Genomic DNA, 17,380 nt, shown 5'->3' with positions numbered 1-17,380 from the left:
AGTTGTCATTACAAATATGCTAAGTGATGTAGCTAAACACTGTCACACCAGATAGATAATATCTAACCTATAACCTAATTCTTTCAGCTGTAGATTACTTCTCCCCATCCTGTTTTCTTCTGTGGTCATTTCTAGCTCCAATGATGGAAAGTGAAACACCTTTACAGCTGGTCCCTTTTGATGATAACTCAGAGTCCCCTGCAGTTGTCCTACAAGGACGCGCACCATCATCCCCATCCCACCATCTCCAGACACTTCACAGAATCAGAATCCCAGACTGGTTTGTGTTGGAAGGGACCTTAAAGCTCATCCAGTTCCAACCCCCGCCATGGGCAGGGACACCTTCCACTAGAGCAGGGTGTTCCAAGCCCCTGTGTCCAACCTGGCCTTGAACACTGCCAGGGATGGGGCAGCTACAGCATCTCTGGGCACCCTGTGCCAGTGCCTCAGCACCCTCACAGGGAAGAACTTCTTCCTAGTGTTAGTTTTCTGCCAGTGTTACAGACCACTGAAGGCCACCCCTGAACAGGGACAGTGTTGGACAAGCAGCTTTTCCATGCCTGCACATGGCAAGACATCTGTACTGAAAGCCCCTATATTCCTCCAGAGGTTTAAGCCAGTACAACCACAAAGAGCCAAGCAGATCCTCTCTTACATTATTGCTACTATTACTATTATTATTACTATTATTGTTACTGTTATTACTATTATTATTATTATTTGTACATCTTTGTGGAAAGAGCATCTTATCCTTTGCCTTGCATGCTCCTACGCATATTTTAAGAAGGTAGTTACACAAACAGGCAAATTCACAATTCCTCCCCTAATCAATATATTATTAAGAAGTATAATCCAGAAGCTGAAAACAGAGTTAAACTCATTTCTGGCTTCCACCAGACTCTTCTCTGTTGCATATAAGGAAAAAAAAAGCACTCCCTGAGACTTCTTAAAAGGTGGTTATGCCTTGGGAATATTGTTTAAAATGGTGAAAAATGGTGTTTCCCAGTTAGAACTTATTGAAAACTCTTTTGTATATGAGCAAGGCTGTTGTTACCCAAATCGACATGAATTTGAGAAAGATGTTCCCTACATCAGCAAAATGGACAGTTCTCTTGGGGAAGAACCATGAGGTCTTTTCATTGTCACCTGTCACATTGTTTCTAGCTCCTTCCAACTGTAAAGAAAAGCAAAGAATGTCAGGATGTTGGGATTCTTGGCACGGGAGAGTCACCAGAAGGTGGATAAATCTACATCAGCAGGATTTATCACTTGACCCACCACATTCCCATCCAAGCACACCTACTCTTGTGGAACACCAGTGTCCAGGAGGGAGCTGAGCTACTGTCCAGGTGTTTGCAGCTGGGAACCTAAGTGTGACCAGAAGCCAACATCCACGGAAATTGGTTGTTTCTGGAAGACCATGTGAGTAAGGCACCTAGGATACTCAGGGGCCAAGAGCCATGCCCCACATCGTCAAGGACTTTAACTTACTTAACCTAAATCCTGCGTGCTTTCCAGATCACTGGATTGGCTTGGTTTTGTCACTTGCCAGAGCAATGTCAATCCTAACCAAGCAGAGAGTTTAATGAGCCTTTTCCCTCTCTTTTTTCATTTTTAACTCAAAGAAGCTCCATCAATCAAATGAGAAATGAACAATCATTGCCCCTGGTCCAACTCTAGGTGCTCCTCTCCATCAGGTCAAGAATTTCTTTGTATACTTGTTCGTATGCTTGCACACCCCAAAGGAAATCGAAGTGGACAAATTCAGGAATGTACTTTTTGTATGCCATGTTGGTTATACGAGACAGTGTGATGTTTACATCTTCGGGGACTGAAATCCAGTCATTGCCACCATACCATGCAGCAAGGGGGGCTTTCATGTTTTCCAGTTCATAGAAGGGAGGTGTGGTCTGCAAGACAAACAGCGTGGCTTGAGGAAGGAAAACCTGTGAGGTCATGGGCAAAAAGTCAAAGTATTCCTGATTTCTGCTTGGAATTTCTCCTCTATCCTAAGAGGTGGTACAGAAACTATGACCAGAGATCCTGATTATGCCTTGTGCTCCTTTGCTTTTCATCAGAGGGCCAAAAAGTCATCACTGAACAACATCACAGGCATGTTTTTTGTAAGAAAGGTACAAACTGGTTTAACCATATAAGGTAAATTCTGTAAGTCCCATAAAATTCAGTCTTAGCTTACAAGTGAGAATGGGTTTCTCTTACCTGGTTGTAATGAAACACATTGTCACTGCCATAATCATAATGTTTGAATTCCCCTGTTTGATAGAGCTGGAAAAGAAGGGGGAGTTGTATTTATCATCCATGCATTAGAAAGAAACATAAGAAAGGTAAAAGGCAAGCAGGGAACTGTACTGCTCCTGTCTGGCACTGAGGCTACCTGTTACATGTGATACTGTCTTCCAGGAGGTGAGATCGACCTTGAGGAAGATTTCGGCATGACCTGCAGGACTGCCTAGCATTGCCCATATCTGCTATTTGGAGGCTGAGGCCCCAGAAACCCACTGTGCACCAAGAGCTAGCCTCAAAGAAGGCACGCATCAGACCTGAGGGCAAGTTTCCTTTGTCTGTCACGGTCAATGTCTACAACAGAAGGATGTGAGTCTGTGCATGTTTTCAGTCATTAATTTTCCTATGATTAGTTGTCTCCACTGACCCACAGCTCTTGGCCTTTAGCATCTCCTATGCTGGTTTATTACCATTTTTATCTTCCATCTCCGTCTCCTATCAGCTCCTAAGACTCTTGGTCATCTTTTGTTGAAAGTTATGGCTAAAAGAACTGCATCTGCACCAGTGTTTCATGTCAATTTTCCCCTTTATCTCTAATATAGCTCTGCAGGGAGAGCGATGGAGGATTATACCCAAGCATTGAGAAGAGATCCTTGGCAGCTGAGAGAACATGGGCCCTGGTTACGTACAATCTTATTCTGCAGCAGGGAATATTACCTGGCGCCAATGTAACATGTTTTTTATGGATGTTGAATCAGGGTAGCGGGACAGGTAGACATCTATGCGGCTCTGCAAGAAACCATTGGAGACATTTATTCTCTGCGTGGAGAGAAATCCTACTAGAAATAAACCTCATCCTTTTCAGTAGCCGCAGAAATCTTTCACTCACACAAACTGCTTCATCTTGGCTCTGTGAAGGCACAGCTCAGCCACATGCCATGTGAATTCACACTGCAGACAGCAGCATGAAGGGTGCTGTAGAGCTTCCTTCAGTAAGCTGAGCAATTCCTATGGGATGCTGGGTCATCTTACAAGTCTATGTGGTTTTCAAACCAAAGTAAACTCCATATATTGTGCTCAGGTTCCTTTTGTAAAGACAATGGACAACTCATCACAATAGTTCTACGTGTTGTTTCTAATGTGTTTTCTCCTTGGAATATTTAGAAATTAGCCCAACACTTTCTTAGAGAAACAGTGGCCCAGTTCTGACTCCATCCATGATCAAGTCATTATTGTTTGGCACTTGACATGGACCTGTCTTCCATTTTACTTACATGAGTGGCTTGTGTCAGGATGTGGACTTTGAAATCTTGGCTGGCCCCAAGGAAATAGTCCTTCCCTGTGTAAGTGGGGCATCCCTGGGACCACCCAACTCACCCAGACATGTCCCCAAGCAACATCTTATAGATGCAGTGTTGGCCCTGGTGGGAGCAGGGTTGGGCTGAATACCTGCACCCTGGTGCCTCCACCCTGAATTTTTCTATGATTCTGTGTTCGGTGCAGTGCAGCACAGGGAAAGGCTCTTCTTCGGGGATAAATATGTTCTAAGGGATAGTAGACTGAAGGGTCTGAGGACCCAAGGATCCGGGTTGGGACCGGCATTGTTCAACACCTTTGTCGGTGACACGGACAGTGGGATTGAGTGCACCCTCAGCAAGTTTGCCGATGACACCAAGCTGTGTGGTCCGGTTGATATGCTGCAGGGAAGGGATGCCATCCAGAGGGACCTGGACACGCTTGTGAGGTGGGCTGATGCCAACCTTATGAAGTTCAACCACGACAAGTGCAAGGTCCTACACCTGGGTCGGAGCAATCCCAGGCACAGCTACAGGTTGGGCAGAGAAGAGATTCAGAGCAGCCCTGCGGAGAAGGACTTGGGGGTGTTGGATGTTATTTTGATACAACCAGTCAGTCATATTATCCAATCTGTAAATTATAGAATGGGTTGTGGTGGATAGATTATTAGAAATAAAACTACTACATGCAGATCCCACTTGGCACACTGTGTACAGTTCTGGTGTCCTCAACGTAAGAAGGACATGGAATTGTTGGAGCAAGTCCAGAGGAGGCCATGAGATTGATCAGGGGGCTGGAGCACCTCCCATGCAAAGACAGGCTGAGAAAGCTGGGGCTGTTCAGCCTGGAGAAGAGAAGGCTGCGTGGAGACCTCATAGCAGCCTTCCAGTGTCTGAAGGGGGCCTATAAGGATTCTGCAGAGGGACTATTCATTAGGGACTGTAGTGACAGGACAAGGGGTAACGGGTTAAAACTTAAACAGGGGAAGTTTAGATTGGATGTAAGGAGGAAGTTTTTTACTGTAAGGGTGGTGAGACACTAGAATGGGTTGCTCAGGGAAGCTCTGAATGCTCCATCCCGGGTGGTGTTTAAGGCCAGGTTGGACAGAGCCTTGGGTGGCATGGTTTAGTGTGAGAAGTCCCTGCCCACAGCAGGAGGGTTGGAAGTGGATGATCTAAAGGTCCTTTCCAACTCTCACTATTCTATGATTCTATGATTCTCTGACCCACATCTCCTAGCAGTGAACTGAAGGGAAGTTTGTTCTGCAAGAGCCCATTTGTTATTAAAACAGATGTGAAATTACAAATCACTTAGTGAAAGAGAAATCCTGGGTGCCTCTTGGAGCACCAAATGCATTTCTGTGCTCCGCCCTTTGGTATCATCCCTTCTGGGGAGGCAGTGTGCTTGGTGGACATGTGACCTTGCGCACACTCTGGGCTTCCCTCTGGTGCCAGTGCAAGAGCATCACACTGGGCAGATTGCAAAATGTTGATGCAATGGCAAGATTTTTCAACAAAATGAAGATTTGAAAGGCCAGCTAGTTGACGAGTCAGGATCAAACAATGAGAAACTGTTGCTTAAAAGGTAAGCTGGAGTGTACATACCACATTTAAGCTGTCGGTAAATCCACCAGGCAAGTAAAGGACCAACGAGCAAAAGCTTTTGAAGATAGGGTAGCTGCACAGTCTGGAAGTCACTTGCTGCAGTATTTCGCCCTTATTGAAGACCACTGTGTGTCCTAAAATGAGCTGTGAAAGTCAAAGGCGTTGATCACTGTGGTCACATTCCTCTTTTGTCTCCAGACTCCCCCCAGCTCTCCACTCATCCCTGAAAGTTGCTGCCTTCCTTGCCACAGCTTTACTGGGCTTTGTGATTTTGGCTTTTCAGAAATGGCCATGGCCCTCTAACAGCCCTGATCTTCCAAGAAGAGCTTTGTCCTAGGAGGATGGATGCAAAAGCAATAGCTAGAAATAGCTGTTCTCAGATTAGGGCTGGACAAGAGTATGCTTTACACTGTTCAATGCCCTGCAGCCTCAAGGGCTTAGGCAAAGACGTACCAACCTGATCAATGCAAAGGGTACACAGAAAGGAGAATGAAACTGATGTACAAGCACTGCATGTCTCAAGTGATGAGACCTTCCTGTTACCTCCTTCCCCTTCATATCAGATGAGTGTGTGGTGAGCACGTACCTTAACCACCCCCTCGGGAAGGTCAAACACCCTTACCAAGGGTGACTTTATATTTGAGTTTGTGGTGATAGGAGCCAAGGCAAAAAACATCTTGATTTTGCGATCCAGCTCAGGAATGGATGAAAAAGCAATGAAACCTGTGGGAGGGAGAAGGAAGCAGACCCTGCCAGGTTATTTCTGAAGTTATTGTTGATTCCCAGCTGTGTGTGCCCATCAGAAGGACCCCTGGAGGTGGCTCTAGAAGGTTGGTGACTTGACCTGAAGCCTTTGCTACTGATGCATTTCAGCTCCTAGCTTGACTGCTCAGTCCAGCTGCAGCTCCCACAAGCCCTTCTCGGGAATCTGACAGCAGTGGGATACACCAAAAGCCATCACTACAACCATTTTTGGGCTGCCACTGCTCAAAACTGTTCTGTTAAAGGAAACAGGAATTTTTACCTGCTCTTTTCCCTTTGTTGTTTGGAAGTGCTCAGACATTACCCTCCCTGCCCATGTTCTCAGAACACTCCCAAACCAGGGGTAAATGTAACCCTGACAGTGGTCTTATCTCTTCCTAAGTACCTGTGGTGGTTCCTTGGGAGTAAGCCACGTAGTATAACTGCTCCTGTCCAGTTTTCTGCAGAATATAGTTGATTGTTGCTGGAAGGTCATACATGGCCATCTCATGAAAGCTGCAAGGGAGATGGGCACGTAACAGAATTACTGACCTTAGTGCTGTGACAGTTTGGGGAGCAGATGAGAGCTCTGGCAGGTATCTTGGAGCTAGTTTATGCCCACTGGCAGACAGTGTGACTGTTAGCAGTGCTGCTCCTCCAGCCTACAGACACTGCTGAAGGTACCAGGTACCTGCCCACCTTTCAGTTTTGCAGGAAATACCTGTAATTTGAGTACTGCTGCTGCTGAAACTCAAATTCTTTGTGCTTTTGTGACCAACTGTTCCCCCGGCTGTTTCCGATCCAGACATCGTAGCCAGCATCAGCAAGGATGAAGCCCAGGCTGCTGTTGGGTAAGTTGGTAACCCAGATGCTTCCCTCCAACACCAGGCCATGCTGCAGGAGGACCGCTGGCTTTGGAGCTGAAGAAAGAGAAGTAGGATCATTTTCTCTGAGCAGTAGCAAAATTCACATCCAGGTATTGCTTTGGTAGCAAACCCTTGGGGAAGTGACTGCAGTGCAAGGAGATGGTCATCTATGTCCTTAGGCTCTTTGGACAGTTGTTTTTGAAACATGCTCTTTGGTCATCCCACAGCAGAGAAAATCAGTATAGTGAAACTGAAAAATAAGGTTGAACTCCACACAGAATCATGTTCCCAGAAAGAAGGAAAATGAACCTGTGTCTGTCTTACCAATGACTGTGCACTTTGCATGGGGACCACCCTCTTCATGGTGCCTTTTGTTTGACTCAGGTGCTCCAGGTCTGACCAGGAGACACTGAAAACTGAGCAGAGTTTAAGTACCTCCTACGGCACAGCAACACCATGATGCCCTGATGCAAGAGACTAAGTACTGGAGGTGTCAAGAGCTTCTCCTCCACCAATTCTGCCCATTTTAAGCCATATGGGCAAGTCTCAGCTCCTCAGAACAAGCTTACAGTCTTTTTTACAAAGAACCAGTAAGCCTGAAAGTGCTGAGAGATTATGGAAAGGTTTAGTTTGAAAAGGTCATCTGGAGGTCTCTACTCTGCTCAAAGCAGGCCCAGCTTCACAGCCACAACAGGGTTATCACAGAGATATCTGAATTCATCTGGTAGAGTGACCATAGGTTGCAGTGTGAAAAGTTGAAGTAAAAGTGACTTTATTTTTTAACTTTTTTTTTTATTATTATTATTTATCTCCTCTTTTTTCTGTTGTTTTTTAGACTCTCAGCATAAGATTCACATTCCCAACCGGGACAGCTGAGGACAAAGTGTGCTGAAGGGAAAGTTGACTTTTCACACCCTTTGGCCATGTTCTTATGCCAGATCTCCTGCTCCCTAGGAGAGGGACACCCTTGCCAAGAATGGGGCATCACCCTCTTCACTTTAAAACAGTGGTTCAAGTGAAGAACAGAAAGGAGCCAAAATAGTGAGATGGCATTGGACTGCACATTTGGTGGTGTTTTTTTGCTGACAAATTTTGTTACGACACTGGCTGGTTTTGAGCAGGAGTAAAACCTGAGGCAAAATTTCTCTGTCCCATTCATACTCCTTATCTTTTTTTCCCTCTTTGGAGCAGATCCTCTCAGAACAAGAAGCTTGGTGTGGAGGGCACCTGCATTTCTTCTGCTCCCAAGGCTAATCCTACAGGGAAGGTTGTCTTCTTGAGGACCCAGGCCCTGGCAGAGCAGCCCTGATCATCTTCAGCCCTGAGCATCTTCAGCCCAGCAAAGCTCTCAGGGTCCCTGGACCAGGCAGACCTTCTTGTGGCACTTACAGGGACAGAACATGCTGGAGCCCTGTGTCTCTGCTTCATGGGAGGTGCTCATGCTTTCTGGATTGTCTCGGCCATGAGGAACCCTCTGCACGGTGAGGTAATAGCCGTCATTTGTCACCACTTCATGCTCCTCATAGGGGTACCCATGGTAGCGGATAATTTCACCCTGTGAGAAGGGAAGGACAGTGTGGGGTAGGTCCACAGGGAGATGGGAGTCTCCATTCTGGACGATATCAGGGCTTGCCTGGGTGAACCCAACAGTGGCTTCCCTGAGCTCCTCGTGGTGACTCCTGCTATCAGCAGGAGGTTGGAGTAGTTGGCTGGGACCTCCCAGTGTCCCTTCCATCAATGCCTTCAGCTAAAATTTTGGCAGCTGTGAGTTTGCCTTGCTCTCTCAGCAGGTCTGGTAAAGAAAGACCCATTGTCACTTTTTATATTGCAGTCAATGTTTATGAGGGTGGTGAAGCGCTGGCACAGGGTGCCCAGAGAAGCTGTGGCTGCCCCATCCCTGGCAGTGTTCAAGGCCAGATTGGACACAGGGGCTTGGAGCACCCTGCTCTAGTGGAAGGTGTCCCTGCCTGTGGCAGGGGTTGGAACTGGGTGAGCTTTAAGTTCCCTTCCAGTGCAAACCAGTCTGGGATTCTTAGAGCAGGGCAGCAACAACAGTGAAGCTACAAGCCTGAGACAGCTGCATTGACCAACCCTGTTGATTTCACCCAAATCTCCCATAATGTCTGCCATAAATCTCCATGTACATGAGCACAGGGAAGTAAATTCTCTAATAAAACCCTGGTACCAAACCTTGGTGAATATGTACACACAGAGACCATCGGTCTTGTAGAGATTATGGCAATGTAGGCAGCTTGCATGCCCAAGTAGGAAAAGAAGAGAGAGAAATTAGGACTTACAACATCCATGGACACCTCAGGACTTGCATCTGCTTTTTCACTGATGCACATTACACAAGAAATGGTTACGAACAGCCACGTCATGGTGCCCTGCAAAACATTGTCAGCATGATGAGTGGGAGAGATATTGACAGTACGGACACAGAAGGCAGGGACTGCAATTCTTGGCAGGCCCTGCACTTCTGTTAGTGTATCAATCTGCCCACTCAACAGGTGAAATACATTTGAAAGCCTCTAATTTGTCCTAAAAATGGCTCATTTTGCTCATTTTGAACAATGCCAGAGTCCAAACTCCATCCCGTTTAATCACACACTCTCCATCGGGTCACTGTATTCAGAAAAATGCACGTGTATGTATACAGCTATAAGCACCTGGGCAAATCTATTTTCTGAGAAGGTGATTATAGACCATTTAAAATGATGTCTCAGAGACTTGTAAGAATAGATTATTTGGTTAAACTTGTAGCTGAACTAATCAAGAGTAAACTACCCGATTTTCAGTTGCAGGACCATGGAGGTTTTGATCTTAATATGTAATCAAATAATGTGATTCAGTTGGGCTCTACCCAATATGAAAGAGACACCAGGACACACTTATGTTGGTTTTGCAAACCTGAGTTAAAGTACTGTCCCAGGAGATCCTGCTCTTCATCCTGGGAAGGGTTCTAAAGTATGTTTTGGCATGTTCCTACCACAAACCATCTTACTATCATTTTATTTGTTGGAGACAACAAATTGGCAACAGAAATAGTACCTCAGCTCTTACGTGACATGCTTAAACAGTTAAATTGCATGGAGCCCTACCCAATCCTGTCTGAACACATGTGCCTGTGCAGGGCTGTGTGGGAAGCAGCGACCAGGGCCAGATGCCAGTGCCAGGTATTGCATCCACCACATTGTTTCCCTGCAGAGTATCTTCCTGGGGAAAGGAGTCCTGTGAGCAGGCTTCTGTCACTTCCCAGCTATCTCTCATTGTCCCCTCTGTCTTCTGCTTGAGGGACTTGCCTCCCATGCTGCAGGAGGTGGTTTTGCAGCTGGGGAGAAGGCCACTTTCTCCCTCTGCTGTCCCTGGAGCATCACCTGTGATGTGATCCTGGAGGATCACACAGGCACCGCTGCTCTGCTGGAGGGGACCTTGGCACCCCCCTTGTCCGCCCTCCAGCTCACAGTGGGGTGTTGTCAGCAGGAAGTCGGGGTGGCTGTGGCTTTGCTCAGCAGAGCCCTGACAGCCCGCTCACATGTCTGCTCCCCACTCTGGGGGAAGAAGGGTTCCCTACCTCCACCCTGAACCCCTTGGGCCCAAGACCCCTTGCTGCATTGCCTGTTGTTGCTGACATCCCTGCCTTCCTCAGGGTAAGGCAGCTGAGGGAGCATTCACATGCCCACTCAACAAAGCCTTTTCACCGAACTCTGAGCCTTTCAGAAGAGCAAGGAGAGATGGAAAGCATTTTTGTGGCATAACATCAGGAGAATAGCATGCAAATTCAATGGACGAGCCTCGCCTAGGGTGGCCCTTTCCTTCAACAGCCTACCTGCAAAAGCACTGCCTTTGTGAAGGGTCCCTCAGCTCAGCAGACCTTAAGAGCTCCAAGTGACCTCTGAGAGCTGCAGCAGGGTAAAACCTCTTCCACCAGCAGCATGGTCCTGGCCCCTGAAAACTCCCACCGCCACTACAGCTGACAGAAACAACCTTCCTTTAGACCCAGGACTCCTGGCGAAGCCCTGCTTTCCCATTGCAGGGCTCTTCACCTACCTGCAGCTCTCTCCTGCTGTCTTTGGGGATGGCCCCTGGCTGGCAGCCTGCACAAAGGCAGAGGAGCCCATGGAAGAAGAATTACCTGTCGTGGTGCAGAAGAGGTAGGGATGTCCTTCTTCCAGATGTCTGCCAAGCAGGAGGTCCCCGCTGCCCAAGCACGCTGCTGTCATACACCATGCATTGGGCTATTCCCTCCGTTCCACGCATTTGGTAGCGTCACGGATTGCCACTCCCTCTAATCTCTCGAATAAGACACCCCTCCTGGCAGGGCTCATTTGGGAATGTTTTTGTGGCACTACAGGAAGAGTTGAGAGCTGTAACGAACTGGTTATTTCCACTTGATGAGGCACAGCATCATCTGAAGCTGCCCATGACCCCTGTGGACCGAGGATGTGCAGTCTCTGGATCTCTCTGCACCTGCAGTGGAGCCAGTGTTGATGCACGGGGTTGGCATTGGTTCATGGGGCACAGCAGGGTGCATGGGCCTGGTGTTGGTGTTCAGGGTGCTCTGGGGTACATGAGGTACAGCAGGGTGCATGGGTCATCCCAGCAAGCTCCTGTGGGAAACCCATCCAGCTCTCCTTGGCTTGTCTTTCTGCCTCATTGCATGTAATAAGCCATTGCTTGGAAAAGCAAAATCTCACAGTCACTTCTTATAGAATCATAGAATCCCAGACTGGTTTGTGTTGGAAAGGACCTTAAAGCTCAGCCAGTTCCAGCCCATGCCATGGGCAGGGACACCTTCCACTAGAGCAGGGTGCTCCAAGCCCCTGTGTCCAACCTGGCCTTGAACACTGCCAGGGATGGGGCAGCCACAGCTTCTCTGGGCACCCTGTGCCAGCGCCTCAGCACCCTCACAGGGAAGAGCTTCTGCCTTATCTCCAACCTGAACTTCCCCTGTTTCGGTCTGAACCCATCACTCCTTGTCCTATCGCTGCAGCCCCTGATGAAGAGTCCCTCTCTGCATCCTTTTGCCTGTTCTTCTACAGACTCCACCTCTTCCCATGGCTGTTGCCAGCTGCTGCCTGGTGGCTAGGGAGCTGCCTGCAGGCATGGTGAGGGGTGGCATGGGCTGTGAGTGTCGTTTTTGGCACCATTGCCTTCAAGGCTGCTTCTCCACTCCTTGCCAACAAGCCCTGGCGTGCTCTGGGAACAGTCACTTCTTCCACTGTTGATACCTGCCAGGTCTGGCAGAGCTGCACTTGCTGCAATGTAAACGTGTTCTTTGGAAAGCCTAGGTAATCCCACCTTTATTTGAAGCTGTAATGACTGGTCTTTAAAGCCTAGCTGGAGGCAGTGCCAGAAGCCCTCCCTGGCTGGCCCTCACAGGCTCAAACCGGTCTGACCTTAACCCTGGAGGGAAAGGAGAAAAGATGAAATCATGGTCAGGATCACATATGCCAAGACAAGAAATCACTTCTCCTTCTTCCCAGCATATATTAATGCAAATATAGCTTGGCTTCGCTTTGGGGACAGGACACCAGAGAGGCACCCAGTGGAGCTTGCACCAAGTCTGCATGCCCTCAACAGGGGAGGGACTTACAGACAGGCCTGTAATTTGCTGTGCTTTGCATAACGTTATAGCCAGGGAGAGACCAGTGACTATAACATAAAACTGTTGTTTCACTTAAGCGCTTCAGAAAGCATACATAACATGAGACATCTAACATCTCTATGTATCCCTCTCTTCAATACAAGCTTCTGGCGGAAGGCGGGGAAGAACTGACAACTATTTATAATAAGCTGCATTATTCATGGCTGTGGGGCTATGCTGTGGCGAGGACCACGCTGACGGCGGACCCCGCACCTCCCTGAGGTGAGGGCGAGGGATGAAGAGCAGGACCCAGCCACCCTCACGGCGTCGGGAAGCAGGAGGAGCAGCGCTGCCCAATCAGGTGCTAGAGCGGTTCCCGTGCAGCCAATGGGCTGGAGGCGCGGGCGTGGCCAGCGGCGGCGGGCAGCCGTTGTGCGCGGGCTGAGCGGGGCAGTTGCGGAGCGGTTGGTGTGTGAGGTGAGGGGGGCAGGGGGCAGCGGCTCGGCCCCGGTACGGGCTCGTTACCGGAGCTGCGGTGCCCTGCCTGCGGGTGAGCGACACACCGGGCTGCCCCTGAGGGCTGCGCCGACCTCCGGCCGCGGGGGCTCCGCTGTGGCTCCCCACACCGCGCTGGGATGCGGGAGCTGTGCTTTTAGTACCAGAGCTGGTTTCTAACCGCCTAGGCTGTTGGTAGTAACGAGGTTACTGTTGTTTATCTAGGGAATAGGGCTATTCTGATTCTTGTTCTTAAGTGAGGAATAAAGATCACAGTGATAATGTGTTGTGATTTCTGTATAGCCACCTGAGAATTCCTTTAGTAGTGTTACAGCAAGATCTTTAGTTCCACTCAAAACTTCAGTTAGGAGATGAAGGTAGAGTACTAAAGCTGATGAAGCTGATGAAATCATGGTAAAGGGTGTTCTTGGAGGGTGGCTGACTTACTGATGACTTCTGTTACATGATTTAAATGGGTTTTATTAATTTTTTTTTAATTATATCAAGGATGATGCTTAGTGGAGGAGAACCAGTGGATGCCACTGCCATCACCTCTTCACTCATCTAAGTAGTTTTTATAGGTCCTGATGGGTCTTACCTATAGTAAATGTACTGATCAAGAAGCTGTAAGCTTTCTTCAGCAAGGAGTGCTTATAGGCCAGTTTGCAGTCAGGAATGACAGGAGGTCATTTGTGGGCACTGAATCCACAACCATCAGCACCTTGACTTTCAGAGTCAGCACATGCATCTAAACACCTTGTGTGCTGCCATGAACTTAGCGTATGATGTAAATAGCTCGCTGTGTATCACCAGAGATTCTGATGATTCAGATAAGAAATGCTTCAGTGCTAAGAGGATGGAAACTTTGCCCAAAAGTGTAAGAAAATTGGATTGGTTGGTCTTTGGGATACTTTTACTCAATTGAAGCTGCACAAGCAAGAACAGCAAATTATTTTAACAGCCTTCCACGAGCTCTTAGGATGTCTATAGTATTGTATAATTCCTGGCTTCTATACTGGCATGCAGTAGGTGAAAATAAGATGGTTAATTTAATGTACTTTTTAAACAATAATGTCTTCTTGTATACCATGGAGTACCTCAAACTTCTCTTAATTTTTAAGGTGAGAAAGTGATAGGAAGAGAGAAGCTGAGGACTTTGAGAACTTGCAGTGGAAGTGAGTGGTGTGGGTTACTGCTGAGGAAGAGGGCTCAAGTGTTTGTGCCATGGAACTGGAAAAGAACAGTGATGCTGAAAGCAAAAAAAGATGCTTCAATCAGACCTTCCTTCTTTCATCTTACTCTGAGAAAGCTGAGCACATGCTCATTGGAGATGTTGCAGCAGGACCCAACCACTCTGGTTTTGGCCAGACATGTTCTGCCAATGTTCCTGAATTAAAGTTGTCAGAGGAAAATTTACCGTACTTAATTTCATATGCAGATGCAGATCTTGAAATGTGCAATAAAAAGAGGATGGGAATTTCTTGTGCAAAGGTAGATGAAAGCAAGAAAGAAGCTGAGGGGTTGGAAAGGGCATCTGATGCTATGCACTTCAGTTCTAGGGGGTGTGATCATTGCAGACAAAGCTATTTGAGTGAAGATTCACAGCTGGAGTATCTCAGTGCTCATGAGCAAGATTTTGATGATGAGGATAGCTCGAGTGAGTTTTCTGAACTAAGGGGAACTACAGGAATTGAAACCTTAGGTCTGATAGATCACATTCATAAAGTTCCAGGGAGTGGAGTCACACAGGAACAAAATCTCACAGACCTGTTAGAAGATTGTTGTTCTGCTTCTGAGTGTATCATAGATGACCAGACCTGCGCAGAAGCAGCTATGCCACAGCTTCCCCACCTGCTTCAGGACTCTCTGTCTCTGCAAGATTGCAGTGGCATGACTTGTGATCATCAGGAAGAGCAAACAGAGTATCATAGTGTTTGTGGAAATACACTTGAAAGTCATTCTCATGGGGTCTGTCCAAATCTGTTTGTATATGACAGTTTAGAAGATGGACAGGTGAAAGACATGTCACTGATTGATGGCACGCTGCCACCCCAAATGGCTGTAACTGAAGAAGTGTCTGCAAAAACTGGCAGACACATGGACAGTATCTCAGCGAAGCAAAGCAATCCTTCACTGTCTCTGAGAGAAAGGGCCCCTGCAAGGGCCATGCAAGTTTGCAAACATGCAGAGGACTTGGATTTCTGCAGTTGTGAAGAATCTGGCATGTGCACACATGGTACCACGTGCACTGACTGCACTGCAAAGGATGCTGAAACCCATATTACAATCTCTGAAGTTCTCACTAGCAAGAAACCCTTTCTGGGGGCGGAACTTGCAGATAAATCCTCCCTTGGAAATCCCAACTCTCTGAACTCAGAGCTGGAGCATTGTGAAAGCTTGATAAACACTGCCTGTGCCTCTGCAGTTAACCAGGTTGTTGATGTGAGTTCTGATTTTAGAGCTTGCTTTACAACAAGCAGAAGTACCTGTGCTCAGGTTCATCTCTTGTCCAGGGCTATTAATACAGAGATAACAATAATGAACACATCTCGACTGATGGGATGGTGCTGTGAAAACTGTGCAGATGTTGCTTGTAATACAGACTGCTCGTATGAAGCTGGTAGTACAGAGGAAGTTCAGTCACATGTGACTGACACGCTGGAAGAACCCTCAGATGTTGATGCTGCAATAGCTGAAAGAAGTTCACAAATTCAGGTAATTACAAAAAGAACCCAACCGACAACCGAAGAATTTTGATAGAACTATTTTTAACAGAAAGTTGCTTACAACCAGTCTATACAAATGCTAATCCAGAACCTTTTGAAATACTATTTTTGTTTAGGAACAGCAGGAATCCAAAACTGAGACAAGTGGCAGTGACTTAAAGATAAGCACTGACAGGTGGGTCATAAATTGTTCTTGGTTTAGAATTCTAGATGTTAGGTAAGTTATTTATTTTTGTTACGGTTAGAAGGTTGTCTGTAATTTAGCAAAACTGACAGTATTAAAAGACTGCTGGGCAGTGGTTCCTATGCTGGAGTGTAGGAGGGACCTGGACAAATGAGAAGCATGAGCTGAAGACCTCCTGAAGTTGCACAAAGACCTAGACATCCTCGGTCTGCAGTTGCAGACTGGCCAAGATCAAGCCGAGTGTAAGTTAGCAGTGCCTCTGTATGGCAAAGAAAGGAAACCATGTCCTGAGGCTGCATTAGCAAGAGTCTAGCCAGTGGAGCGGAGAAGTGTTGATTCTTCTCAGTTGGGTGCTTGTGAGGTTGTATCTAGAAAGGTATCTCCAGCTCTGGGCCTTACAGCATAAAAGATTGGCTGACTGGGGGAAGCCCACTTGAAGGGCCACAGGAATGGTGAGAGGAGAATCTGATGTGTGGGGAGAGCTGAGTTCAATCAGAACTTCAAATACTAATTGAAGGGCTTCAAGGTTTTATTTATTATTATTATTTTAAAGGCTGGTAAACCTTGATGAACAAGCTGTGAAGAATTCTGCATCAACTGACTGTCAAAAAATACTGGAGAGAGCGATTGAAGCAGAATTGCAGATTCTGAATGCTCATTTTCATATGTGTTATCAGCACTGCTTGAAGATTTACAAACTGGCTCTGGAGGAAAACAGATGTTTTATCAGGCATGTACTTTAATGTCCTTTTAAATGAAATGGATAACTTAGTTAAAAGGTATGAATTGTTAAATGTTACTGAGGTATTCTATCCATAGCTTCTAATAGTCTTTACAGTTAGCATTGTTGTCAAAAAGAGTTTACATTCTGGTAACTGTGAAGTCTTTATTTTCAGCCTAAATTTCTGAAGCATACACAGACCCAGCAAAATATAGTTTGTTTCCAGGAATGACTTTCTCTACAGGAGGAATAGTACAGAGAGTCCACTCAGGAGTGAATGAGATGCATAGAGGGGTGAATGAGATGCATAAAGGAGTGAATGAGATGCATTCCTCCCTCAACTGGGGAGGAAGTGGGAAATAAGAAAAAGAGATGAGGTGAGGCAGGAAGGGGGTGGTGATTGCACACTCTAGCTGGTAAAGCATACACCCTGTAATGAACCTGGAATTCAACCAAGAAGTCCTGCCTTTGAACACTTTACTGTGCCACAGATAGCTATAAAACCTCCTTAACATAGTGTTTGCTCTGTAGCTTAGGAGAGGGCTCAAGAGAGCAAGTTGTGATACTGTGAAACAGAGTGTTGCTCCAGAGAACTACTAATGTGTTCAAGGCCAAGTTGGATGGGGCTTGGAGCAACCTGGTCTAGTGGAAGGTGTCCCTGCCTGTGCAGTGGGTTAGAACTGGATGAGCTTTAACGTCCCTTCCAACACAAACCAGCCTGGGATTCTGTGTTAGGAGTGAGCTCATGTTCTTACATGATTTAGAGGAAATCTTTAAAAACTGTGAAATATTTGGGCATATCTAGAAGCAGTAAAATAAATGTCTGTCTAAGTTAATCTTGTTTTCTTACACATTTTTTAACAGATTTAATGAAAAATCAGAATTAGATTCATCTCTCTCATTGGTTTTGGAAGAG

General features: G+C 46.8%; 2 protein-coding genes across 2 annotated transcripts; one reads left to right on the top strand and one right to left on the bottom strand.

Moving 5' to 3' along the window:
• Window positions 1-1,676: 1,676 nt before the first annotated feature.
• LOC136011055 (putative lysosomal acid lipase/cholesteryl ester hydrolase) lies at window positions 1,677-9,132 on the bottom strand. The gene is made up of 9 exons (XM_065672729.1): window positions 9,049-9,132; window positions 8,141-8,306; window positions 6,607-6,805; window positions 6,292-6,401; window positions 5,731-5,867; window positions 5,145-5,288; window positions 2,962-3,033; window positions 2,221-2,286; window positions 1,677-1,910 (listed from the first exon to the last, which is right to left on the bottom strand). Exons 1-9 carry the CDS (start codon window positions 9,130-9,132, stop codon window positions 1,677-1,679), a joined length of 1,212 nt encoding a protein of 403 aa, XP_065528801.1.
• Window positions 9,133-9,156: 24 nt separating this feature from the next.
• LOC136009993 (RNA-binding protein 44-like) lies at window positions 9,157-16,486 on the top strand. The gene is made up of 6 exons (XM_065670558.1): window positions 9,157-9,181; window positions 10,788-10,905; window positions 14,411-14,490; window positions 15,172-15,548; window positions 15,676-15,734; window positions 16,297-16,486. The coding sequence occupies exons 1-6, from the start codon at window positions 9,157-9,159 to the stop codon at window positions 16,484-16,486; spliced, it is 849 nt and encodes a 282-aa protein (XP_065526630.1).
• The last annotated feature ends 894 nt before the right edge of the window (window positions 16,487-17,380 follow it).

This window comes from Lathamus discolor, chromosome 3, assembly GCF_037157495.1.
Source record: "Lathamus discolor isolate bLatDis1 chromosome 3, bLatDis1.hap1, whole genome shotgun sequence".
NCBI lineage: Eukaryota > Metazoa > Chordata > Aves > Psittaciformes > Psittacidae > Lathamus > Lathamus discolor.
The sequence above is the reverse complement of the archived record's forward strand: the minus strand, read 5'-3'. Positions and strand labels throughout refer to the sequence as shown.